Below are 20,019 nucleotides of genomic sequence, written 5' to 3' on the forward strand. Positions count from 1 at the left end.
GCCCCACAGGAGCAGGTTCAGGCAAAACATTGGCACTGAGTCAGCTGAGGCCAAATTAGAGCATGGAATCACGAGGGACTGCTGATACTGGAAAGTGGAGGAAGACACAACATGCTGAAGAACTGAGCGGATTGGACTGCATCTATGGAAGGAAGTGGACAGTCGAGATTTTGGGTTGAGATCATTCATCTGGCCTGCTGACAGATTGTGTATGATTGTTGGTTACAGTGAAATCAGTCTCAAGGCCCGGCTACAGGAATGTTAACTCCCTCCTTGACTAAATGCCTGTTAAGTGTCTTCCTGTGAGTGCTGAAGGCCTCTGGCACAGCTGCCAAACATTGCATTGATGTGGAGAATGAAGAGACAGACCAAGAATCATTTTTTCTGATGGTACAAATGCCTGAGTAACTCCATTGATGAATCCTGTTATCCGTCAATATTCAAATGGTCTTTCTAATTTCTGGAAAACCATGGAATTAGTTGATTGTGTAATTGAGTAGTTTGTACTGGGCCAATGGGCCTGTTTCGATGAAGGGAGTTTACAGAGATAGGGCCATAGAACATGGAATAAGGCCTTTAGGCCCCACCGGGTCTGTATTCCCCAATTACATAAATCCCATTTTGTTCTCCCCAAGTTTCCAACATCTCCTCCCCAGGTGCTACCATCTACCTAGTGGCAATTTACAATGGCTATTTAATGCATGACTGCAATGGGAGTGGAAACCAGAGTACCCAGGGGAATCCCAGTCAGGGGTCAATGGGATTTTAGGGAGGCCTGGATCTGGGCAACAGAGTTTTGGAAGAGACGTTTATGGAGGTGATATAAGTATAACAGGATGGTGTTTAGGAGGGTTTTAAATTAGTCTGGAGGTAAATTGAAGTGAATGCAAACCAGGAAATGAAAGGTAGTTAATCCATTTTACTTTAGCCATCTAATTTAGTGCAGGGAAGATCAGTGATTGGGACAATCGAGTTGGGAATCAGCCCTTAATTTAAATCACCTACATTCCAATATTTCATTCTAACATCTCTTGCAATGCTAACTGTGTCTTAAACATCTTAGATCAGTGCTTCCCAGCCTTCTCTGTTAAAAAGATCTAAACTGCACACTATATTCCAGATGTGGTCTCCCCAAGACCCAATACAATTCCAATAAGACTTCCTTATTCCTGTAATCAAACCCTCTCATAATTAAGCCTTACGCCATTTGCCCTCTGAATTGCTTGTTGCATCTACATGTTGGACTTCATTGACTTATGCATAAACACTCCCTCGCATCCTTGAATGTCAACACTGTTTAACAAATCCCCTGTTTCTTCATTATATGTGCCAAGTGGATAACCTCACAATTTTTCTACAGAATATTCCACATGGCAGGTATATTACTGTGCAAAAGTCTTAAATATCTGATTGGAGCAAAGAATGTTGGGAGTGGTGAGGGTGGAATGCCATGGGAGGGGTGGCAGAGGATGGCAACGGGTGCAGACACACTCAGCCCTGGACATCAGGCAAGCTCATTTGATTGTGAACTATTGGTTTATTGATCATTACAGAATGTCTCTCTGGTGCTTCCCACTCCCTCCTCTCTCCCTTCCCATTTTCCCAACCATAATTCCTCTCTCCCAGCCCCCTTTCCACCCTCAGCCCCAATACAGACCCATATCAGAATCAGGTTTGTTATCAACTCACATACGTCATGAAAGTTGAGGGTTTTTTACGGCAGCAGTCCAGTGGAATACATAAAGTTACTACAGTACTGTGTGAAAATCTTAAGCACCCTAACTACATATATGTGTGTGTGTGTGTGTGTGTGTGTTTGTGTGTGTGTGTGTGTGTGTGTGTGTGTGTGTGTGTGTGTGTGTGTGTGTGTGTGTGTGCCTAAGACTTTTGCACAGTACTTATTCGGCTTGACTGTATCCCCTTGAAACGCATCCTCCGCCATATCCAAAATTCCAACAATCTCTGAGTATGTGTTGTCAGCAACCAAAAACATTGGCAAAATCTGAAAAGGAATTCCTCTGTAAAAAAATGGAATAAAGGGAAAGTATTCAGTTACCATGTCCCGGGATTTTTGGTTGGTGATAGTGAGGAGTGAGATATTTCCATGTGTGTAAATTGTAAATTGTAATACATCATAATGATGTGTTTATATGAATGATTTTACATTGACATAGCAATTCAATTTTAGCTCTTTATAGAAGATAAATTTCCGTGAATCAGAACCAGAATGTCTTGTGATATCTAGGTGATCTGGAGGGAGCCCGTTTGCTGGAAATGTAGACCCTTGATGTCACATAGATATTATCACTGGATATCCTGAGGTCATGTAAGACACTATATGAGCACAGCCAGATTATCTTCTCTGGACATGGAAAGCTGTAAATTAAACAATCAGTTAGATAATGGACTAGATGACAAACCACCAGTCATCATTGCTGAACAGTAAACAGGTAGACATACAGGGGCAGTACCAAACTAAATATTTACATTATTTAGTCCCGGCCCAAAACGTCAACTGTACTCTTTTCCATAGATGCTGCCTGGCTGCTGAGTTCCTCCAGCATTTTGTGTGTGTTGTTTACATTACCTGCGGGATTATTGATCTCCTCACACAAGACTGAAAATCATGCTGCTCTGAACTTGACTCTTCTGAAGGTCACTGATTGTTAACTGAAATAAAATTGTTTGACCTCCTTTTTCATAGCTTGGGAAGAATCACCCGACTGAAATTAGGCTGAGAAGTAGCCAAAGAAAATATTGGATATGAGAAAATTTAAATTTATGGGACGAATTTAGCATTTAGTGTGCAATTGACGATTGTAGTGAAGGTAATGCTCATTGTGAGAATTAGAACACAAGATAGTAGGATATAGGAGCACATTTAGGCCATTCATCCCATCGAGTCTGCTCCACCGTTCCATCATGGCTGATTTACTTTTTCCCTCTCTACGCAATTCTCCTACCTCCTCTCTGTAACCTTTGATGCACTTACTATGGCATCAGCACAGGACCTATCAAAGTGCTTCCTCTGTAAGGGGTTCATACCCTCCCCATGGAATGTGAGGGTTTTCCCAGCTGCCTCGGTTTCCTCCCACAGTCCAGAGATATGGCAGGTAGGTTAATTGGTCACGGTAAATTGCCCCGTGATTAGGTTAAGGTTAAATCGGGGTTGTCAGACACTGCTGGGGCGGTGCCTTTCGAAGGCCGGTGGGGCCTACTCCACACTGTATCTCCATATGAGTAAATATATGTGCTAACCACTCTGTTTGTCCGCAGGTTCAGTGGCATTGCAGGTCCCGAATGATTGCTGGGGCCAACTTCTACATCGTGGGCCGCGATCCTGCTGGCATGCCCCATCCCATTACCAAGAAGGACCTGTACGAACCAACCCATGGAGGGAAGGTACTGAGCATGGCACCCGGTCTAACCTCTGTGGAGATCATACCGTTCAGAGTCGCTGCGTACGATAAAGATAAGAAACGCATGGACTTCTATGACCCAGAGAGGTGAGGAACTCCTACATCAATTCCACATATTTTTCTCTCATTCCCATAAGTACCACCCCTCCCCCCACCCAAAATTATACCACACGAGGAGAAAGTCGCAATGGCCAGTTATTCCTATCATCCTGCACATCTTTGGGATGAGGGAAGAAATCACAACCCTGAGACACAAGCCAGGTGATCATAGGGAGAATGTGCAGACAGACCCAGGGGCCGGAACTGGCTATAAGCTGAGCCATAGTGATTTTGCTTTAGTGCCACACAATAGAAGTGCGAGTCTGGCTTTCTAATCGCACGGTCGTGGCCAACTAGTTCTCTAGCGTCCCATACCAAGCCTGAGGACAGATTTTTGGGGCATCCGCATCCTGATATATTCTTCAGCCATATCACTGTATGAAAGCCCCAAGTTATAGCATTCACAAACTAAGCCAGCTACCATTTGCCTGCCATTAATGAAACCGTGATAATCATGCAGCTGCTGAAGACCCTTTTACGTTTTTCGATGTATCCCAAATTTGATGTCAAGTTTCAGTCAGATCCACCCGCCGTATTCTTTTAAACTCCAGGGAGTACAAGCCCAGAACCATCAAATATGTTAACTCTTTTATTTCCTGGATCATTCTTGTGAACCTCTTCACAGAGACAGCCTCATTGCTGCACTGCAGAAGAGCACATCTGCAAGAGAGTTGGCCACATCTCATTTCAGGGTGTTAGGGTGGGGGTGGGGGAAAATGGTGGAGTTGCTACCTCACAGCTTCAGGAACCTGGGTTCAGTCCTGACTTGACCTCTGGTGCAGTCTGTCAGGAGTCTACACGTAAGGGCTTTCCTCCAAATGTGTCATTTCTGTTCCTTACCCCAAACATGGGCGATTTGGCCACTGTAAATTACCCTTGACGTGTAGCTGAGTGGTTGTTGGTCATTTCTGTGAGGGAGGGCAGTGAGTATGAGCTGAAGGGAATGTGATGAGATGGGATTGTGTCAGGTTATTGTAAATGATAGCATCCAGGTGCGAGTAGCTGGGAATACACAGAGAACTGGGTCAGCATAGTCTAGATGGTCTGAAGGGCCTGTTTCTTTGAATCTATGACTCCAGTTTTTGATGGCTAGTGTGGTCACCGTGGGCCAAAGAGGCTGTCTCCAAGCTGTATGACTTTGTAACTCCTATATCTGCAGGGGAGACCGTGGACATAACTGGGATAACTAGAAGAGGGCAGTGTGATTAATGCAAAACTTTACAGTGCCAGGAATCACAGAATGGAGTTCGATTGCCACCACTGTCTGTAAGGGGTTTGTACATTCTCCCCATGACCATGTGGGTTTCTCCGGGTGCTCCAGGCCAAATTTCCAAAGATGTACAGTTAGGGTTAGTGAGTTGTGGACATGCTATATTGGTGGTGCCAGAAGCATAGGGACACTTGCGGGCTCTCCACAGCACAGTCCTTGAACTGTGTTGGTCGTTTATGTTCGGCCAGAATTTGACGCCATGAAAGTGCATATCTACAGAACTGCTTTCATTAGTCTTCTGAGTTGCCTCCTGATAAAACTCAATGAGATTTGTGATCCTTAAGCTCCCCTGCACAAAACCATACAGACTCGTCCAAGCTAGTCTCAACCTTTCCAAGTGAACAAAAATCCTGTCCCTCAGAACCTTCTCCAACAACTTCCTTACCACTGATGTAAAACGATTGGCCTGTAATGTCTAGGCTTAGCTGTACTGCCCATTTTGAACAATGGGACAACATTAACTATCCTCCAATCTTTGGGAACTTCGCCATGACTAATGAAGATGCAAAGTTCTCCATCAGAGCCCCAGCAATCTCCTCCCTTGCTTCCCTTAAGTCCTGGGATAGATCTGGCCTTGCCTTGGGTATTTTTACACTCTAATGTTCTCCAATATTTCTAGCACTTCCCCCTTTCTGCTGCAGACGTGCCCCAGAATATAAACAACCCTCCCTTAACTCTCCACTCTCCAAGTTTTCCACCCTGGTGAATATCAATGAGAGGAATTAATTTTGGAGCTCACTCGTAACCCTTGATCCAGGAATAGATGGCCCCTATATCCCTGAGGGGTCCTATTCCACCCTCTTACTTCTGAGGTCCTTATAATTCTACTTGTACCCATTAATTGTTATGTCAAGGATATTTCATGACTTCCTTTTATCCTCCTAATTTCTTTCTTAAATTCTTTCCTGTATCCTTAATAACCTTCAGTAACTCATTCAGTAACAGTCTCCTATATCTGATACTGTATATGCTTTCTTCTTTTCCCCTCAGTATCCTTCCTTAACCTAAACTTGCCATTTTGGCCTCCTACCCTCGCAGGAATATAAGGACTCTGTTACTGCTGCCCCCCCCCCCATAAGAGTTGTCTGTCCTGGTAAACCCCACACCCTGCACTTCCAACCTTCTTCCTGCTCTTCCAGACAACCTGCTAACCTGAAAGATCGTTGCCTGTGAGTCAGTCATCTCCTACAATGTATGATCCAGAAGGCCCTCAGTTTCCCTCAAGGTCTACTGCAACTGCAGCTGCTCTGAACCTTAGAAACCATGAGCTTGAGCCCGAGACATTCATGGTCACTGAGGACACATGAAGGGTACTGATGCTCCCTCAGAGGCCAACAACAGGAGCCAGTCGCCCATCTACATTAATGTTTCTTCTTTTTCAATAGTTGTTTCTTACCATAACTGCAAATTTTTAATAAATGCCTATGGACCTCACCGATTAACAATGTTCCCTCTAAGATGCACACCCACGCATCTTTTGCTATTGGTGCAGAAAGGAATTTAAACCGGTTGTCACTCTCTGCCTTGCTGGCATGATAACTATATTTCACAATCGTACACAATCACATTTTCTTTTCTGGTTTCCGGTGCGGACAGTGTTGACAACGTGGAATTTGCATTGATTTGTCTGCAGATTTTAGAACTGGGTTATTTATACTATTTTTATTGAAGAAATTATTCAGTGCACATATGTTGTCACCGGGCAAAAAATTGCACAGAACAAGATTTATGCACAAGGGAAAATTGCCTCTTAGTTTCCTGTTTCCTGTTTGGACCAATCCTAAATGTATTTTTATAGAAATGGGCTCCTTTTGATCATTTAATTTTGTGAATATTGAATGTTTAATAGTAAATAGTTCATGAAATGCCTGGCTGACAGTGTTACATTTATTAAGGTGGAATTAAACTTGAGTGGCAGCACCAAAATCAAATTGTAATGGAAGATTGAATCAAAACCAATGCATATTCACCAGCTGTGTATTAGCACCTGATTTGAACTGCCAGGTTTGTTCACTTATGTCAGATGACAATTGTGAATGTCAAGTTATTTTATTTTTAATTGTATTTTACTTTATTTTAGATCGCACAGTTTTGATTTCATCTCAGGCACCCGTATGAGACAGCTTGCCCGCGAAAATAAAAATCCACCTGATGGCTTTATGGCTCCTAAGGCTTGGAGGGTGCTGACTGAATACTACTCCTCCCTGGAAAAGAACAATTAATGTTTTATTCTGAACAAACACAAAAGGCATTTCATGGAATGCCACGCAACAGCTAGCTGCTTCCTTACTTGCTGTGTTCTTCCTAGTCTCGTAATTCATGCAATGTTTAAAATTTTTATTCGATTTGATTTACACACATTAACAGTCGATTTTCAAGTGGCTGAATGAAGACCTAGCTGGAAAAATAGGTTCTTTATATTCTGATTTTTAAGTGCTTATTTATTCTTTCCTTTAATGTGTTTAAATAACTAAAAAAAATTGGTCTTTTGCTGTAGCCATTTATTTCATTTTACATGTCAAGTGTAACTGGAAACATTTTTGGACTTTTTATACAGAGTTCATTTTCAAAGTGCTGATCGTAACACTGTTTTCAAAGAGTTTCCAGTTGGTGGTTTTGCAAAGAAACTAATTACCCTCAAGACAGGATATGTTTAGTGAAATCTTGTTTTTAGGAGTCAGATATGTCACAAAGTCCTTTGTAATCTTGTATAGAACCTACGGCAGGTATAAATTATTTTGCCCTCACTTGACATCACTTACAGAATTCCTCACTATTTTCATCTTTGCCACCTGAATTAGATGCTGCAATGTTTTGAAGTAATTTTAAACAGATGTCTTTTCTACCAGCAGCTCAATATTTGATGATCTGCAAATTATACATCAGCGTTCTGGTTATGGGAAAAGAAAATTTGTTCTGGTCATCACCTTTTACTATAGTGTTCATGCTGTGCTCTTGTAAAGAACTGTCTCCTAATAACCTCAACCTCATTCTCATTAAATATTGACTTTGGAACTGAGATGATGAAAGAACAAGGCCACGTTTCAAAACCCTCCTGACAGTGTTTGGAACCTGAAAAAGACAGCTGTAGAAGTTCTAATAGATCTTAGACCATAAGACATAGGAACAGAATTAATCCATTCAGTTCATCGAATCTGCTCCACCTGTCAATCGCAGATGATTTATTTCCCTTTCAACCCCATTCTGCTGCCTTCTACCTGTAAATCTTGATACACTTACTAATCAAAAACCTATCAAGCTCCATTTTAAATATACCCAATGACTTCACCTCCACAGCTGCCTATAGTAATGAATTCCACAGACCTCTAGCTAAGGAAATTCTTCCTCATCTCTGTTCTTAAGGGATGTCTTTCAATTCTTAGGCTCTGGTCCTAGACATTCCCCACTATAGGAAACATCCTCACCATGTTCTCTCTGTCCTGGCTTTTGAATATTCAATATTTCAATGAGATTCCTCACTCATTCTTCTAAATTCCAGCAAGTACGGGACCAGAGCCATCAAACACTCATCCTGTGTTAACCCTTTCAATTCTGATGCCAGCACATCCTTCCTTAGATACAAAGCCCAAAGCTGCTCACGATATTCCAAATATGGTCTAACCAATGCCTTATAAAACCTCAGGATTGCATCCTTGCTTTTATATTCTAGTTCTCTCAAAATGGATGCTAACATTGCATTTGCCTTTCTACTGACTTATCCTGCAAGTTAATCTTTAGGGACTTCTACACGAGGACTCCCAATTCCTTTTGCACCTGAACAACTCCCTGCATGACCATACACTTCCCTACACTGTGTCCCATCTGCCACTTTGCATATTCCTGATATGTTCCGAATCCTTCTGCAGATGCCTTGCTTCCTTAACACCACCTGCCCTTCCACCTATCTTTGTATCATCCACAAACATGGCCACAAAGCTATTAATTTCATCATCAAGATCATTAACACAGAACATGAAAAATAGTGGACCAAACAATGCCCCTGCGGAACACCAGCAGCCAACCAGAAAAGCCCCCTTTATTCCCACTGTTTGCCTTCAGGCAATCAAATGTTGATTATATTGTATTGTTTTTGATACTCAGACATATTCAAAAGCTATTAACATTTATCCTAATAATTAGGAAATGTGAAAGTTAGTCTTTTTTGTTAAATGGTTCACTAAAATAGCATAAAATTATAGACAATTTAATACATTAGTATCATACAAAGTAATATTTTCTTTGTCCTTCTAAATCTGTATCCTACTGAAGAGTAACAAATTCTATGTCAGTTTTGAGCTGGAGCAGAAGCCCGGAAGCAATTTTGCCATTATTCTGACTTCAGTGTCTCATAGCAATTACACACACACATCTGGGACTTTAATTTAAACAACTGAATGCCAGCAGCTTTAAGCACAGCAACTGGCAAAAAGTAGGCACATAGTCCAAGAGAGTTCTAATTTTAATTCACAAGTGACTAATGCATTTACTTCACAGCCATGAAGTTTCCTGCTTTATAGAACTGTCACATTAAACAAAGACACTGCCTTGTGATTCTGAGGTAAGCAGGGATGTTATTTTTGCCCTCTAGTTTACCTCAAAACATTGCATTTGTATTCACTTTTGGAATAGAGTCACACCATGCCAAATGAAACCTTCTAAGCATGAGTTTATGTATTTAGTCTTTCATTTTTTTTTGATTAGTCTTTCACTAGGACCAGCTCGTTGTTGAATCCCTGACACACTAGGTTCGCAGTTCAGGTAGCCAAAGCTACTCACCATTCCTCCTCACTCTCCTCAAATATGTGAGAGTTATTCCTCCTCACTCTCCTCAAATGTGCGGGAGTTATTATTGGACAACTAATTTTCGAGTGACAGTGAAACATTCCACTTTGGGAAAGGAAAGCTCGATGCAGTAAATCATTCTCCTTTGATGTCTCTTGTGGCTGGATTACAGGCAACTTAGACATTGGATTTGTGCAGGTCCACAATGAAAATGTCCCTTTTCGACGAGTGAGAGCGTGACACGTAAAAGGAAGGGAGCAACTGGATGAGAAATCAAGAAAGAAGATGAGAAGGGAAGGATAGACTGAATTTCATGTATTTGCCAGCACCACACTTTTCAATTTTCTGTCATAATGATTAATGGCTACAGCAAAATGCAAAATTTAAAATCTAGCAGAATGTATACTTAACTTCTAGAGAACACTGCTTAAGCTTTAATCAACTGAATTCATTAGTGCCTTTCTCACAAATGACCAGAAATGTATATTTATTTTCAGAAATGAGCTGGCTTTTACACTGTGCCTTAGCCAATACCTGCCTTCAATGCAATTTCTGTATATCATATTGCTAAAGCTTCATATTAATATAATCTTGTGTCATTCATATGAATAAATATTCAATAATCAGTGTTGTCTGTGACTTGCCTTGTTGCTTAATACAGATTGTTTGTAACTCCTGGAATCTGTTTAGTGAGCCAATGTGAGATCATACTCTTTTGTTTCACTGAAGCAAAGACCGCCAGCCACTGTTCCTCTGGAACCATTTACAAATAACTCAACACAATTATCCAGTTTTGCATTTTCATTTAAATTAAACCTCACTGTCACCCCCAAAGAATAAGCAACTTCACTTTCATTTATATAAGACAGAAAACTCCATTTGAAATTTAGAACAAAAACTGAAAATGTGCAGCAATTCCATCTGAAATGTACACTTAGTGGCCACTTAATTACCTCCTATACCTAATAAAGTCGTCACTGAGTGTCTGTAGTGGTCTTCTGTTGCTGTAGCCCATCCAATTCAAGGGTCAACATGTTGCGCATTCGGAGATGCTCTTCCACACACCACTGTTGTATCACGTGATTATTTGAGTTATTGTTGCCTTCCTTTCAGCTTGAACCAGTTTGGCCATTCTTCTCTGACCTCTCTCGTTAACAAGGGATCTTTGCACACTGAACTGCCACTCACTTGATGGTTTTTTTTCTCTCTCACCATTCTCTGTAAACTCTAGAGACGATGGGAAAATCCTAGGAGGTCAGCAGTTTGTGAGGTACTCTAACCACCCCATCTAGCGCCAATACAAAGCCATGCTGACTATCTCTAATTAGTCAGCTTGTAATTTCTGCCTCTAGGAATATTCTGTAGTAATGTGCCCGCCACTGACGTAGGTCTCTATGGTCTACAATTCTCAGGGTTATCCCTACTCACTCTTTTGAACAAAGGAATAACATTTACCACCCTTCAATCACCTGGTACTATTCCTGTGGCCAGTGAGGACGCAAGGCTCATTGCCAAAGGTGCAGCAATCTCTTTCCTTGCTTGCTATAATAACCTGGAGCATACCCCAACTGACTAAGGGAACTTATCCATCCTAGTGTTTTTCAAGCATTCCAACACATGCTTTTTCCTTCATGTTGATATGTTCTAGCATATTAGCCTCTCCTACGCTATCCTTATGGACATCCTGATGACAGGTCTTGGTCCAAACTCTTGATTGTTCATCTCTCATTGATGCTGAGTTCTTCCAGCACTTTGTGTGCACAGTGAACTCCTACTATCACTTGCCATGGGGTTCTGCATTTTCCCAATAAATGGACAAAAAGTTTTCAATTCAATCCTGACTGCTCCTCCATTTTGAATGATCTAAGCCAAGGTTAGCAGCAAGGATTTTCCAAGAAGCCTTTGAGAAAATCCTTAAAACTCTAGCTTTATCTGTTTGGAAAAATTTTGCTGTGATGGAGCCTGTAAAACAAAAATGCCCATTTCAAGTGTCTGATGCCTTGCATATGAACGTTGTTCCCAAATACGCAGATACAGTATTTAAAGGTGATCAAAATGAAAGTGCTTGAGATGTTTTTTGACAGCAAATGTGCAAGCTCCAAAAAACGTAAAATACTCCAAAGGAGTCATCTGCACTATTTAATTTCTATGATATTTGGGTGAGGAGGTAGGTTCAATTTGAAATGACTATTTAGGAAGGAAAACGTACAGTGAAGTGCTATAAGATTTGGTATTAGGACCTCTACCCTTACTGGTGCTTAACTATGACCAAATTTTGGGTATTCAGGATATATGTAGAAGTCTTCAGATGTTATCAAATTCAGAAAGATAGTTAACAGTGAGTGGGTTACATTAAATTATTGGACATGGACAGACTTTTGATCTGACAGGAAACATTTAATGTAACAACTATTGATGTGATTAATTCCATGGGGAAGAATGAGGAGAGGAACATGAGCTAAATGTTATAAATCGTATTGAAAGGGAAAAAAGAGACCTCGTGATTTATACATTTTATATTGTGGGATAAGTTGAGAAGGCCGTTAACAGTTCAAGGTACTTGGCTTTATAAACTGAACGAATGAGTACAAGTGGTACTAAATCTTTATAAAATATTGGGTAGTACTCGTCTTCATATTCTGTTCACCTGAATTTAGTAAGAGAGTTCAGGAGCTGAGAGTGAAAAGCAAGCTGCTGATGGAACTCAGCCGGTCAGGAGGCAATGAGATTGTTGATATTTCAGGTCACTACCCTACGTCAGGACATTCACAACCTCAGGGAAGTAGGATCTCATTTATATACTGTAGATACATAGATGAACTGGGATTACTCTCCCTGGAATAAAGGGAGATTTTGAACTCTTGAAGGATTTTGACAATGTACTGGCAAGAAGCAGAAGCGGCAAGAACAGGAACCCAAATGCACTGATTCAAAGAAATGGGATGCCCTGGTTCAGGGGAAGTTACAGTTTAAACTAAAACAATGCCAGTAAACCAGAACAGAAATTTCTTTATTCTGACACTTAACTGTCATGAAATTTGTTGTCTTTGCAGCAACAGTACAATGCAATACGTAATAATAGAAAAAAGCTGTGGATTACAGTAAGTATATATATTAAATAGCTAAATTAAATAAGTAGTACAAAAATAGAAATAAAAGGGTAGAGAGATAGTGGTTATGGGTTTAAAATCCATTCAGAAATCAGATCGCAGAGGGAAAGAATCTAATCCTGTCATGGTCTGGTCTGTGAAGTCCATATTCCGGTTCACGGTCCGGTCCATCGACCCTTGCTCCAGGTTTTCCTATCTACCCTGTTTCTGTCCTTGTTGAGCTCATTGAGGCAGCTGATGCTCGTTGGGGCTGGCTGCATAAATACCTTCAGAGATGCAGGCATGGCTGCTGGATTGTTCTTGTCCTTACTCCTTGTATCCCTTGCTCTGCCTTCTGTTTCCACGCCTGAAGCCCTGCCTTGTCTTGTCGGTAACTCTCGCCTCGCCTGAAGTTCTCGTCTCACCTTGCTTTGCCAGAAGCCTTGCCTTGTCTTGCTGGTAACTCACGCCTCGTCTCGCCTGCAGTCTTGTCCTGGAGCCACCCTGTACCTAGCTCCCTTCCTGTCCCTTGCCTCTGCCCAGATAAGCCAGGCCGTCTTACCATTACCTGGGATTGGTTCTGTCCCTTCCTGTCCCTTGCCTCTGTCGGGTGGTGATCCGCGCCCTGCCCAGGAGGAGCCTGCCAAGCCTTGCCTCACGTCTCCAGCCTCCTGCCAAGCTTCGCCTCACGTCTCCAGCCTCCTGCCATGCCTCGCCTCAAGTCTCTAAGATTCCAGCCTCGCCCTGCCTGCCAGCCAAGCCTCATCCTTGCCTAGTTCTGGGGTCCGAGCCAGAGGCAAGACCCAGGTACTGGGTCCTTGTCCAGTCTCTAGCTTGGAGTCCAAGCCCGGGCTCCTAGCTCTTTTGTCCAGTCCTGTTCTGGGTTCCCGGTTTTCGTGTCCATGTCCTTGCCATCGCCCTGTATCCTAGTCCTGTCCCTAGTACTTCAGTCTGTGTCTTGCATTTGGGTCTGTTCCTCAGCCACCCCCCCCCCCCCGTATGACAAATCCTAAATCATTGAGTGTGTGCCTTCAGGTTTCTGTACCTTCTTCCTGATGGTAGCAATGAGAGCAAGACATGACCTGGGTGATGGAGATCCTTAATGACAGATGACCCCTTTTTGATCCATCACTCCTTGAAGATGTCCTGGATACTATGGAAACTACTGCTCATGATGGAGCTGCCTAAGTTTACAACTCTCTGCAGCTTACTTCGATCCTGAGCTGGAGCCCCCTCCCCATACCAGACGGTGATGCAACCAGTTAGAATGCTCTCCGCGGTACTGTACATCTGTAGAAATTTGCAAGTGTGTTTGGTGACATACCAAATCTGTTCAAACTCCTAATGCATTATAGCCACTTGTACCAGAAACATGAACTTTGTTTCCCTTTACATAGTTGCTGCCTGACCTGCTGAGTGCTTCCAGTCTTTTCTGTTTTGTTATTTCAGATTTGCAGTGGGGCACAGTTGAAACAATTATTAAGGCCTTCTAATTATATCACAAGTCTAGCCAGTAAATAGATAAAATGTACAGGCCTTGTTCAACCACTGGCCTTGCCTGAATTATCTGATTTCTGCTGGAACGAGATGTGCTGTAGGTTGGCCTTCATGCTTTTGGATGAAAAGAGAAAGAAATAGCTTTGTTGCTAAAGTTGAATTGGCCACCTCTGTGGGATATACACATGCCCAGCAGACAAAAAGGGCAATAGACGTCACTGTGTTGTTATATATAAACCCACTGTATCGAGGAAGGGACAAGAAGATTGTAAATTATGACACTCAATCTAATTATCATTAGTAATCTATTAGCTTTTAGCTGTGGTGAAACATCTCCAATGTCATCCCCTAGGCAAATAATTCCCAGAGACATCTGTTCCTCAGGATTATCTGTTTGCTAAAAACAAAGAGCAAGATAATGGCACCTATCGTGCTTTCCGTTCCATAGTCCAGTGAAACAATCAATGCAATAGCCTTCTCTCAGCTACCCAAATACATCCACCCCGGAGGTGTTGACGTGTTGCAGTGTAGCTTGTGGAATTGTGCAGTAGACATGTCAGGAAATTGATGATCAAGATGGGAGGTAGCGAACGGGAGTTGGTATTGGGTGAGAGGAGTTGTATGGAGGAAGCAAATGGCGGGTTTCTGGGGAACAGAAATATGAGCAGTGAAATGAGGAGTGTAGCAGTTTATCATTGAGTGATGAAGGAAGTAGACAGGATTTAAATAAAAGGAAGGAAGGAAGAGTTTGAGTTTTGAATGTGGACCAACTTTTTTCTATATCAGTCCAATTAGGTTAACTAAGGATTAGTGTTAGAAGATACTGTGGGCTCAAGACCTTTAAGAGACTGGCACCCTTAGTATTTCGTAAAGGAGTAAGCAACATGAAAAAGCTTTAGTATTAAAAGTTGTGGGAGGAAGGAAGTAACACCAAGTAATTATATTGAATGACAGTGGCTTTGGGGAGTAATTACAGGAGTGCCTGTGGATGTATCCATGGACCGAGTTAAAAATAATTTAGTCCAAGGAAGAGTTGTAGATGCTAAACACTTAGTGTTTTTGTGGTGGAATAAGAACAAGTAGCATGTCAGTGTTGATTAAATTTGATGGAAAATAAGTTGCCGAATAGGGTTAATGAGTTTTATGGTTCAAGTCTATGTGCTGCCTCTGAGATATTTACAGTGCCAGATGTTTGGTTGTGTAGCAGCTGTGTGTAAGGGTAAATGTCATGGAGAACATGGAGAAGGCATTAAGCCAAAATATAACAGTTGTGGAGGGGAATGTAGCTCTGTCGATGCAGGGTGTCCTGGGTATAAGAAAGCTGTCAAAGTGTGGTGTGTTCAGGTAGAATTGGGCATTTCATATGCAGAGGCTCTTCAGAAGGTACAGAAGTCTGTGTCAATGAGACCTATTAATATTCAGAATACAGCCAGATTAAAGTCAGTGTGTAAAGTGCATGATTTTATAACAAAGGATTCCTTGATTGTTGCTAAACTAAAATTTTGTTACTTTTATGGCAGAGGTAGTAAGTTGTACAGCATAAACAAAGAGTAGGACAGAAAAAAATAAAATTATATTAGAAGCTGCAGAAAACATTTGCAGATAAAAGACTTAACTCTAGAAGTTATTGATGGTGCTTTACAAGGAGAGGTAAATAATATTGAGACTTTAAAGAAGGGTTTTTTTTTAACTTTTACCTTTTTTTCCTTTTTTGCAATGAAGTACTAGAATTTTGTTAGCTAATGGTTAGAGAAGGGTTGATAATGTTTTATCTCTTCATTTCTATTTTTTTTCTTTTTTTCAATCCTACAATGAAATGTTAGAAGTTTGTTAGCTAACAATAGGGGATTTTGATGCTCATATGGGGTTGTAGTGACACAAATGTGAAAGGGGTGCTGGAGGAAGATTTTCTAGATGAAATGTATTTGGTGTGCTTCAATAATGCTCAGTCAGTGGCAGTAATGCACCTTATTTTGGTCAACCAACCTCCCTTAAACATAACCTGAAGCAAAAGAAGAAGCACTACATCTTCCTATGGCACTATGAATTAAAGAATACGGAGTTCAAAATTTAAACAATAATCCACACATTTAAGAGCAACATTTGAAAAGGTGTTTGATAATAGTATTTTAACCGGCATACTTTTTATTAGAAAAAGGAAATAGAACTTGTGCTTCACAACAGCTATTTTTACTGGGTGAAACAATGATTTCAAAACTAGGATTGTTTTTTCTGTCTGACAAGGACATTGAGGATAGACTTTAAGTTATAGAAAGCCCTAGTTTAATTTAAATGATAGCTTAGTTGAGGGACAAAATGTCAGATAGTGTGGGGCCCTGTCCAAGTTCCAGCTCTGCTCAAAGACTTTGGGCTTGCAAGAAGTGACAATGAACCATTGATGTCAATTCTTACATAAGCCTAGTGTCTAAGCAAAGATTCTCTACCCTGTTATTCAGAGGCAGGCTTTGTTTAATGGGTGAATTCTAATTGCTCAGTCTTCCTTTCAGGGGGTTGGTTAGTTTTGAACCAATACTGAAAGAGATATACACATGGTTTTCAGATAGGCCACCTACAGCCTGTCAGTCACTTCCAGAATTGTGAACAAACAAAAAAAATTGTCCTTATACATCACAAACCTTTCATCACTTGACGTTTGAAAGAGATTTATATGACATTGCAAAATAATGAATCAAGTTTGAAAGCAAGATTTGGGGGAAACGTGGATAGTGAGCAAAGATTCGTAGAAAAAGTCAGAGGTACTGAACAAGTTTATGGAGTTCTGTTCACCAAGGAAGTTCAACAATGTGGCTTTTTTAAACCATGTCCCACCATTACCTTAAACTTTCTTCACAAGCTAATACGGAAAAATGGATCTTGGAATGAGACAGAGTAGCAGAACAGATATGAGAGTTGTAAGGCTAACTTGACTTGGAGATGATTGCCATGCGTATACTGTAAGTATGGTGAGGTAGAGTGCATTGAAAGTCTTGCTTGCAGCAGCATGTAGGAACAGACAACATAAAGAATACAAATTATACATAATATTATACCATACAGTGCAATAAAAACACTTCAAAAGCAAGACCTTAGTGCAAAGAAAAAGGCAAAGACACAATCAAAGACATGTTTGTGGTATTACAGAGATGATTTGTCAGCTCTGTATCATTTGAGTTACATCTGCAAGTTTCTGCACAGTATAGGCCAACATAGGAGGCAATGCAGCCAGTGGGACAATGTATTTACATGATGAAGCATGCCAGCTAGTAACAATGATACCCTATGCTGGCACCACTTTGATTCTACAGTACATTCCCAACACCAGCTGGCTGAAGTATTGTTTTAGAATCTAGTTTACATAATAAGCTCACACTTCTGAAGTGACAGGTAGCAAGAAACCGTCTCATTAGCTGGAAATTGAGTAAGAACAATTCTAAATTACTACATTACTTCCTACAAAGTGACACCCAAGAGCATGAATGGCAGCGATGCCTCACTACCAGATGAACTCAACACCTTTTATGCCTGCTTTGAAAGGGAGAATATAACTACAGCTGTGAAGATCCCTGCTGCTCCTGGTGACCTTTTGATTTCTGGCTCGGAGGCCGACGTCAGGCTGTCTTTCAGGAGGGTTAACCCTCATAAGGTGGTAGGACTCCAATGAAGTACCTGGTAAGGCTCTGAAAACTTGTGCCAACCAACTGGCAGGTGCAATCAAAAACATTTTCATCCTCTCTTTGCTACAGTCAGAAGTTCCCACCTGCTTCAAAAGGGCAACATTTATACCAGTGCCCAAGAAGAGTAGTGTGAGCTGTATTAACAACTATTATCCAATAGCACTCACATCTACGATGATGAAATACTTTGAGAGGTTGGTCATAGCTAGAATCAATTCCTGCCTCAGCAAGGATCTGGACTCACTGAAGTTTGCCTATTGCCAGTACACTAGGTCTACAGCAGATACAATCTCAATGGCTCTCCACACAGCCTTAGATCTTCTGGAGAATACAAACACCTATGTCATGATGCTGTTCATTGACTACGACTCAGCATTTAACAACATAATTCCTATAGTTCTGATCAACAAGCTACAAAGCCTGGGCCTTTGTATCTCCCTCTGCAATTCTGTCCTCAATTTCCTAACTAGGAGATCATAATCTGTGTGATTTGATATTAATAACTCCTCCTTGTTGATGATCAACACTGGTGCACCTCAGGGGTGTGTGCTTAATCCATTGCTCTACTCTCTCTATACCTATGACTGTGTGGCTAGGCATAGATCACATGTCATCTATAAATTTGCTGATGATACAACCAGTGTTGGCAGAATCTCAGCTGGAGACGAGAGGGCGTACAGGAGTGAGATATACCAGCTGGTTGAGTGGTGCTGCAGCAAAAACCCTGCACTCAATGTCAGTAAGACAAAAGAGCTGATTATGGACTTCAGGAAGAATGAGACGAAGGAACACAACCAATCCTCATAGAGGGATCAGAAGTGGAGAGTGTGAGCAGTTTCAAGTTCCTGGGTGTCAAGATCTCTGAGGATCTAACCTGGTCCCAACATATCAATGCAGCCATAAAGAAGGCAAAACAGTGACTATATTTCATTGGGAGCTTGAGGAGATTTGGTTTGTCAGCTAAGACACTGGAAAACTTCTACAGATGTTCCATGGAGGGCTTTCTGACAGTCTGCAGCACTGTCTGGTATGGGGGGAGGGAGCTACTGCACAGTATCAAAACAAGGTACAGAAAGTTGTAAGATTGATCAGCTCCATCTTGGGTACTAGCCTCCGTAGTATCCAAGACATCTTCAAAGAACAGTGTATTAGAAAAGCGCTGTCCACCATAAGGACCTCCATCACCCAGGACATGCCCTCTTCTCATTGTTACCATCAAGTAGGAGGTACAGAAGCCTGAAGGCACACACTCAGTGATTCAGGAACAGCTTCTTCTCCTCTGCCATCTGATTCCTAAATGGACATTGAACCCATGAACACCACCTCACTTGACATGTGTCATTGATATTAAACCTGATTCTGTTTATGAAATCAATTCCCTAACTAAAGAAGGCCAACATATAATGCAGCTTCTTACCCACCCTATCAACTCACACGGCAACCTTGAGGGATGTTTATATATGGACCCCAAGAGCTCTCTGTTCCTCCTTACTGCTTAGAATCCTGCCATTAACCCTGAGCTCTGCCTCCAGGTTTGGCCTTCCAAAGTTTATCACTTCACACTTTCTCACATTAACCTCATGTGCCACTTCTCAGCCCAGCTCTATCAATGTCCTATTGTAATCCACAACAACCATTGAGACCATCCACAACACCACCAACCTTTATCTGCAAACTTATTACCCCACCCTCCACTTCATTTATAAGTCATTTATAAAAATCACAAAAAGGGAGGGTCCCAGATTTTCCCTGCAGAACACCACTGATCTCCAACCTCCAGGCAGAGTTCACTCCATCTACCACCAACCTCTGCGTTCTTTGGGCAAGCCAATTCCAAATCCACACAGTCAGGTATTCTTGGATCCCCAGCCTCCTGACCATTTGAATGAGCCTACCAAAGGAAACCTTGTCAAGTGCCTTACTAAAATCTATACACACCACATCTATTGTTCTGCCTTCATCAATGTGTTCTGCCACATATTCAAAGAATTCAATCAAACTTGTCAGGCATGACCTGTCCATGCTGTCAAACCCTAATCAGACCATACTTCTCCAAATGCTCATAATATCCTGTCTCTAAGAATCTTCTCCAATAGTTTGCCCACCATTGACATAAGACTCACTGGTCTATAGTTTCCTTATTCCTGTTATGTTTCTTGAACAAAGCAGTAACATTTGCCACCCTCCAA

The 20,019-nt window shown here is 41.5% G+C and overlaps 1 protein-coding gene and 1 long non-coding RNA gene across 2 annotated transcripts in view; one reads left to right on the forward strand and one right to left on the reverse strand.

The window, feature by feature from the left end:
* papss2b (3'-phosphoadenosine 5'-phosphosulfate synthase 2b) overlaps positions 1-10,196 on the forward strand; it is a 91,952-nt gene extending 81,756 nt beyond the window's left edge. The window contains exons 11-12 of the mRNA XM_072239248.1: positions 3,277-3,506; positions 6,869-10,196. Coding sequence (XP_072095349.1) covers positions 3,277-3,506; positions 6,869-7,010 — 372 coding nt within the window. The 3' untranslated portion in view covers positions 7,011-10,196. The remainder of the gene's footprint in view (positions 1-3,276; positions 3,507-6,868) is intronic.
* LOC140185703 (uncharacterized) overlaps positions 1-20,019 on the reverse strand; it is a 46,631-nt gene that overhangs the window by 18,534 nt on the left and 8,078 nt on the right. The window lies entirely within an intron of this gene.

The sequence above is a fragment of the Mobula birostris genome, chromosome 21 (genome assembly GCF_030028105.1).
Source record: "Mobula birostris isolate sMobBir1 chromosome 21, sMobBir1.hap1, whole genome shotgun sequence".
NCBI lineage: Eukaryota > Metazoa > Chordata > Chondrichthyes > Myliobatiformes > Myliobatidae > Mobula > Mobula birostris.